Source organism: Oncorhynchus tshawytscha, linkage group LG28 (genome assembly GCF_018296145.1).
Source record: "Oncorhynchus tshawytscha isolate Ot180627B linkage group LG28, Otsh_v2.0, whole genome shotgun sequence".
Lineage (NCBI taxonomy): Eukaryota > Metazoa > Chordata > Actinopteri > Salmoniformes > Salmonidae > Oncorhynchus > Oncorhynchus tshawytscha.
In genome coordinates this window covers 8,092,644-8,099,114 of record NC_056456.1, presented here as the reverse complement: position 1 = coordinate 8,099,114, position 6,471 = coordinate 8,092,644, and the positions used below count along the sequence as shown (strand labels likewise).

At 43.7% G+C, this 6,471-nt stretch overlaps 1 protein-coding gene and 1 pseudogene across 1 annotated transcript in view; one reads left to right on the top strand and one right to left on the bottom strand.

The window, feature by feature from the left end:
• Positions 1-433: 433 nt before the first annotated feature.
• LOC121841201 lies at positions 434-1,603 on the bottom strand (annotated as a pseudogene).
• Positions 1,604-4,392: 2,789 nt separating this feature from the next.
• LOC112226590 (serine/threonine-protein kinase STK11) overlaps positions 4,393-6,471 on the top strand; it is a 46,525-nt gene continuing 44,446 nt past the window's right edge. The window contains 2 exon segments of the mRNA XM_042307644.1: positions 4,393-4,575; positions 5,402-6,411. Of these exon segments, the coding sequence (XP_042163578.1) occupies positions 6,128-6,411 (284 nt within the window). The 5' untranslated portion in view covers positions 4,393-4,575; positions 5,402-6,127.

The window sequence follows — 6,471 nt, the reverse complement described above, 5'->3', positions numbered from 1 at the left end:
CAGGTAAACCATCAGCTCCTTTCGAAACTGAAGTCACAGTGACTCGACAAGATGGAAAGCACAGAATCCAAGCATATTATACATGTATATAACACACCCTGCATGTCTGCACACTAAAATAAATGCAGGACAAATCCATACACATCAACTGAAACGACAAATGAATGGATGCAGTAGCCTCCCTGCAGCCTTGTATTACACACAGTATACCGCACAAACATCATAAGAGGCCAAAGTCGTCAAAAAACGAACCCAAAAAAACCCAAATTCCTCTGCCACCGCAGGACATATTTAACCAAAATTGAAAGCACACATACTAACTAAAATAATTCAACACATATTGGTCCCTCAGCAGCCGACCACTGTCGTCATCAGGGAAGATTGCCGGATTGTCCCAGTCCATGGCTGGTGGCACTCTGGGGGCACTCTCCTTCCTCAGGCAGGCCACATTGTGGAGGACAGCACAAGCCACAGTAATATCACATGCCCTAACAGGGCTGACCCTTAATTTGTGAAGGCAGTGAAAGCGTGCCTTCAGGAGGCCAAAGGTCATTTCAACTCTGGCCCTGGTCCTGGCATGGGCATGGTTGTAGGCCTGCTGTGCTTCCTGGGGGTCTGTGAAAGGTGTCAGGAGAAAAGGCTGGCAGCCATACCCCTGTCTCCCAGCAACACACCAGAGAATTCACCTGTCAACACAAAATCTCATCATTACTACCTCATAAACACAGTGATATTCTTGACACAGCCATGATGGTTATAAATAGGGGTTGTGTGGCTTACCTTGTGATAGGCACTGATAGATTTCAGAGGCCCGAAAGATTCTGGAGTCATGGACTGAGCCAGGCCATTTTGCCACAACATTGCTGATCACACAGTCAGCATTGCAGACCATCTGAAATCATAAGATGAGGAATATTACACCAATCAATGCACATCACTGGCAATGCAGAGTGTTCGTCAATGGACAATATCAAAAAGTTATGTTAACCTGAACATTAATGCTGTGAAAGGATTTCCTATTCACAAAATCGGCCTCATGGGCACCTGAGGGGCTTTTATCCATGTGTGTGCAGTCCACTGCACCAATGACATTGGGGAAACCTGTCACACAAAGTAATGAGTATCCTACTATGTGTTAACAGTTGTCCTGTAATTTGTAGATCCTCTTACCTGCAATCCTATAGAACTCCTCTTTGATGTCACAGAGTCTTCTGTGGCCAGGGAAGGAGATGAAGACATCTGCTAATGCTTTGATAGCCAGACACACACTCCTTATTGTGCGGCAAATTGTGGCCTTGTTCAGCTGTTCTGCATCCCCCACTGAGTACAGGAAGGCTCCACTAGCAAAAAAGCGCAAGGCCACACAAACCATTTGCTCCACACTCAGTGCATGGCTCCGTGCAGTGCGGTGCTTAATCCTGGGACCCAGTACTCTGCATAGATACCTGATGCCATCTGCAGAAAACCTGTATCTTTCATATAGATGGTCATCAGGGAAGGCCAGTGGGTCCAACCGGTCCCTGAAGACCCTTTCTCGCCTGAAGGCTCTCCTCAGCACAAGTGCTTCTTCATCCACCACATCTCGCACGAATGGGCATGCCATTGTCAGAGCAGAAAGGAACACACAATTTTGGGCCTTCATATAGGCTAGTGGCCACACCTGGTGCTGGGGGGTGGGCAAAAGAGGGCGATGCCTTATAACGATGACTTGGTTGTACTGATTGCTGGGAAAATAAAAAAACCTTAGAAAGATGCCACCGTCCTGTGTGCTCACAATAAGAGCTCATATGTCATGGCTCACTTGACTTTACGAGAATATACCTAATTTTTATTTTGAGCTGTGTCATCTTCTTGGAGCTGGGGGAGGAAAGAAAAATAATGATTAATACATTTGTGTTACAGTTAGCATACAGTGTACATTGAAGGCATATCTCACCTCCCTCTCAAGTTTTTTTATTTCAAGGTCCAGTTTCCTAATTGTCCTCTTTTTTATTTCAAACTCCAGTGCAAGATTTTCCATCTTTTACTGAATGTCTATGTCTGCCAGTTCTATTTGGCGCCGGAGGTGGTTGCCATACAACTTTCTGATAGCTTGTGAGCTCTGTGAACACAATACAATTAGCGCAGCTGGAATTTGGCAGGATGTGGTGTCCTTTTATTAATACGCACTATGTTGCCAGGCTGGTTTTCCCACTGTATAGCATCTGGGTCCTGTAAAAGAAATTAGATTTTTTGATTTTGATGAGGACTCCTCAACATTGTAGAGTAAATAGTACTTTCACAGTCTTAACATGATACCTCATGCCTTCTGGAATCCAGAGAGATGGTCTCCTCCTCATCATGGTCTCCTCCTCATCATTGTCTCCATCATGTGCTGTTGCTGCTGCACTGGGGCCTTCACCCTATCACATTTAATCGGATTCATATTGAAGCTAGTAGACAAGACATGCCAGGCCTACAGTATGCCTTTGATGGAGTACTCACTGGATCAGCATCGTCTGGTGCTTGTGCTGGTGGCTCTAACAGGAACACAGTGCTGCCAGACACTGCAAGGCAATAGGTAAACCAAAGTCAGACAGTCCAAATTGATTCAATATGAATGTGGTTGTATCCCATGTAGAGATGGAAGGACATACCTTGAATGAAGCGGGTGGCATCTTGGGAGGAACCTATGCTCGTCTCTTTCCCCCAGGGATCCCCTCTAAGACGGGCCTGCCTTTATTTAGCTCCAAGGCCATGTCCTCTGCTGGGGTAAGGTCAGCCTTTGGTGACCCACCACCCGTGCCTTGTCTGTGGGTATTCTTTTTCACTGCTAAAACAGTACAGACAATGTGTGAGCAGGCACCTTCTGGGTACAATATATGCTTGTGCTTTGTTAAATATTAGTCAGGGACCATACCATTCTGCAGAATGTTCTTGTATTTGATTTTGACCTGCTGCCATGTCCGTTTTGGCCCGTTCATGTTTAATCTACACACACACACACACATTTAATGGAGTCACACTGCAAAAAATTACTTGGTATTTTTGTCTTGTTTTCAGTAAAAATATCAAAAAATTTATCATAGCTTTATACAGTGTGATGGAGTTACTTTACACAATTTCACTCATATCTGCAGTGCATTTCAATAAAAAATTTAACCGTTTCATAATTACAGTACAACTGCATTTTTGGAGATGTGAATTAAATATTTGAATTGTAATTGTGATGTTTCAGCGGAGCGGTGAGTGTGTAATTGTGCACTACTTACGCATTCAGGCGGTCTGCAATACTTTGCCACGCTTTTTCTCTTTGCTTTATCACTGTGGCGGTGTTGCCTTTCTTCTTAATTATATCTTTTACCTCCTCGTATGCCTCCATGAGGATTTGTGCTTCCGACGGGGAAAAGTACGCGGCTCTAGTTGCCATGGTAAATCAGTTAATCTGTGATCTGTGGCGGGGTCTATTTGAGTGAGCCGTGAGCGCGCACCTATCCAGGATTGGTTTCACCTGGCTTAATGAATCCGTGTCTGCTCATCCTGGCTTGGTCTTTGTGCAACCAATTAAGCCTGGACGCACATGTTTTGGCTTCATTGAGCTCAGCTGAGTCATTTATCCCGGATGTCTTAATTCTACTTTTGTGCAACAGGCCCCAGAACATAGAACCTTGAAATGACAGATGATAAGTGTAAATAAACACAAACACACTGTATAAAAAATAGAGGTAGACAGACTTTTGTATCCCACTTTTTACATAGATTGACTTTTTTTAAATCTGAAAGTGTTATTGAATATGACAACTTGAGAAATTACAGTTCAACAATTGATCTTAAAAAATGGTCTTTAAAAACTAAATTTGCATAGAGGGGGTCAATCCCTAATCATTCCCTAAAACCTATGCACTTGTGGTGATCTGAGATTATTTGACAGGTGTAATCAATCTGATAATAACTCCCACCCTATGTTTAAGTTAAATCTCCAATCAAAACTCCAAAAGTGCATAGGGTGCACACCCTAGGGGTGATTAGAAAAGTGATCGAGTTGCCTATTTCAATTTCCTGAGTTTGGCATGCTAACTTCTTAATAAATTCTGCATTTTAGCAAACATGAGTATTTGTATCTTTCTGTCACACTTACACAGTCTAATCCTTTCTTTGTGCTGCCAACCTACACTGTAAACACCTCCCCTAAATTCTTGAATATTAAAGAGGGGTGTGTACTTCCAGGTATGAACAAAATTCAAAACTTAAACCTAAAAATGTAATACATGTTTGTATTTATTTTATGTTATTCCATGTCCAATTTTGACACAATAAATGAGAAAACAAGTCGATTTTAGTTTGTAAAATTCAGAAATGAAAGACGAAAAACGGCAATTTCGTTTTTCCACGCCCCGTTTTGACTCGGCGTTGACGCAAGTGAGAGGTTGGCTTTCAATCATCTGGAGCAACAACATGGCGGCAACCTGATAGCAGCTGCATCAAAAATAGCAAACCTCACATATTTGTGCAAACAGACACAAATAAAAAAAATACAGAGGAAGACTACATAACTAACAGGACATCCATCGACTTCGATTCAGTCTGAATGTCAAGGTGAGACTTGTTTACCAAAATGCCGACGTTTAGCTAACCTACCATCTGTATTTAACGTTAGCCGTTAACTACTGTAGCTTTTTGCAGTTTGTAAACACTGTAGGGATGATGTAGCTAACTTACTGTTACTGTACTCGTCTTGTTTGTTAGTAACTTTATCTGATTCTGAGCATAGCCTACAAAACTAACTAAACACCGATTACTTATCCGAGTTAAATGGCTAACGTTATCTAGCACGTCGTTAGCTAGCTACAGACATGCTAGTTGAATGAAAGTGTAACGTTACATTTGTGCTGGGGTTCGGAACGATAGGAGTTGAGGTGTTAAAAGCATGTTACCCGGTGTAGTCACACCGAAACTATCTGTTTGGAAAACTACCCTCGTCAGTTGAGGAAGGCAACTATGGTACTGTACTGAAACAAACAGCAAAATACCCGAGGCTAGCTAACGTTCACTAGTTAGCTAGCTCAAGCCAACACATAAACATGCGCAGACTTTTTTTGTTGAACACAAAATAAGCATGCGCAGATTTTTGGGTTGCAAGCTTTTCTATGTGCGACACGCATTTACTGAGTCGTGCGACAGCTAGTTGTCTGGCAAGAACATTTCATAATCGATTTTCCTTGTTTGCTTGCGTTCTGAAACGCTGATCTTATGATTTAGTATTTTGACAGCAGACCGGGCAGAAGTAGCGTAAAACGCATAGCCAGCCAGCCTTGTGGACCTATCCTGTAGCAGTCACTCGCTTTCTACAAAATGAACATTAGGCTAATATCCCACCTGATTGCTGAGAGATTTGACTGTTGATGTCGTTATTCACCCACAGGTTCCCTGGAACATAATCCTGAGTTGCCAGTTGAGAAAGGCTAGTGGACTCACTAGAAGAGCTGGCAAGAAATATAGGATTCAGAGCAGTAATAACGATACTAAAGACTGAAAGGACTCATTTTGGTTTGAGTATTTAGCTATTGCATCTGGACTTAGATCAAGGCAAACCGATGGTGCCCTCTCTGAAGTAGAGACCATGGATCGCTACCAGGACCTATGGCCGAAGTACAGGGCTTGGGTTTGAAACGGGGCCATTTACCTCTCCCCCTGCCTGTCACCATCCCATATCAGATCACAGATGGAGGTGACATGGAGCTAAGCAGTGAAATATAATCTCGGCCAGAGATTCCGCTCTCTGCTCAGTAGCACCTGTCACAGCCTGAACTCTCCACAAATATTTTCATCCTGGACCTTGAACTCATTGGGTCTTAGCTAACTGCCCTACATCTCTCTGGTAACTGTTACAGCTAGCCTACAGTTTCCCACAAACCAAAACTAACCCCTTCATGTTTACAGACCTACTCTATCCCCAACGTCAACAGTTTCTCTCAATGCCCAGACCTGGCCACACCTCCTCCCATGTCCTTTCATGTTTTCTAATTGAACTGTATCCCTGAGCCACCACGACACACAGCCAGGCCAAAGGCTTGAGGTCACAGTGCAGTTGCATTGGACTGTCTGGAGCACACTGCAGTGACTAAGCTCTAACTAAGTTGATTTAAACATGAGTGACGGGGAGCTGCAGCACCTGGACTATCTGACTGAGAATGAGCTGATGGGCATGGACACGTTCATTCACCGCATCGACTCAACCGAGGTGATATACCAGCCACGCAGGAAGAGGGCCAAGCTGATTGGGAAGTACCTGATGGGAGACCTGCTGGGGGAGGGCTCCTACGGTAAGGTGAAGGAGATGCTGGACTCTGACACGCTGTGTCGCAGGGCCGTCAAGATCCTCAAGAAGAAGAAGCTGAGGCGGATCCCCAACGGAGAGGCTAATGTGAAGAAGTAAGTTTTGGGGATGGGAGTTTGTGTGGTGGTGGATTTTTCTTTCATTTTTTTCTCTCC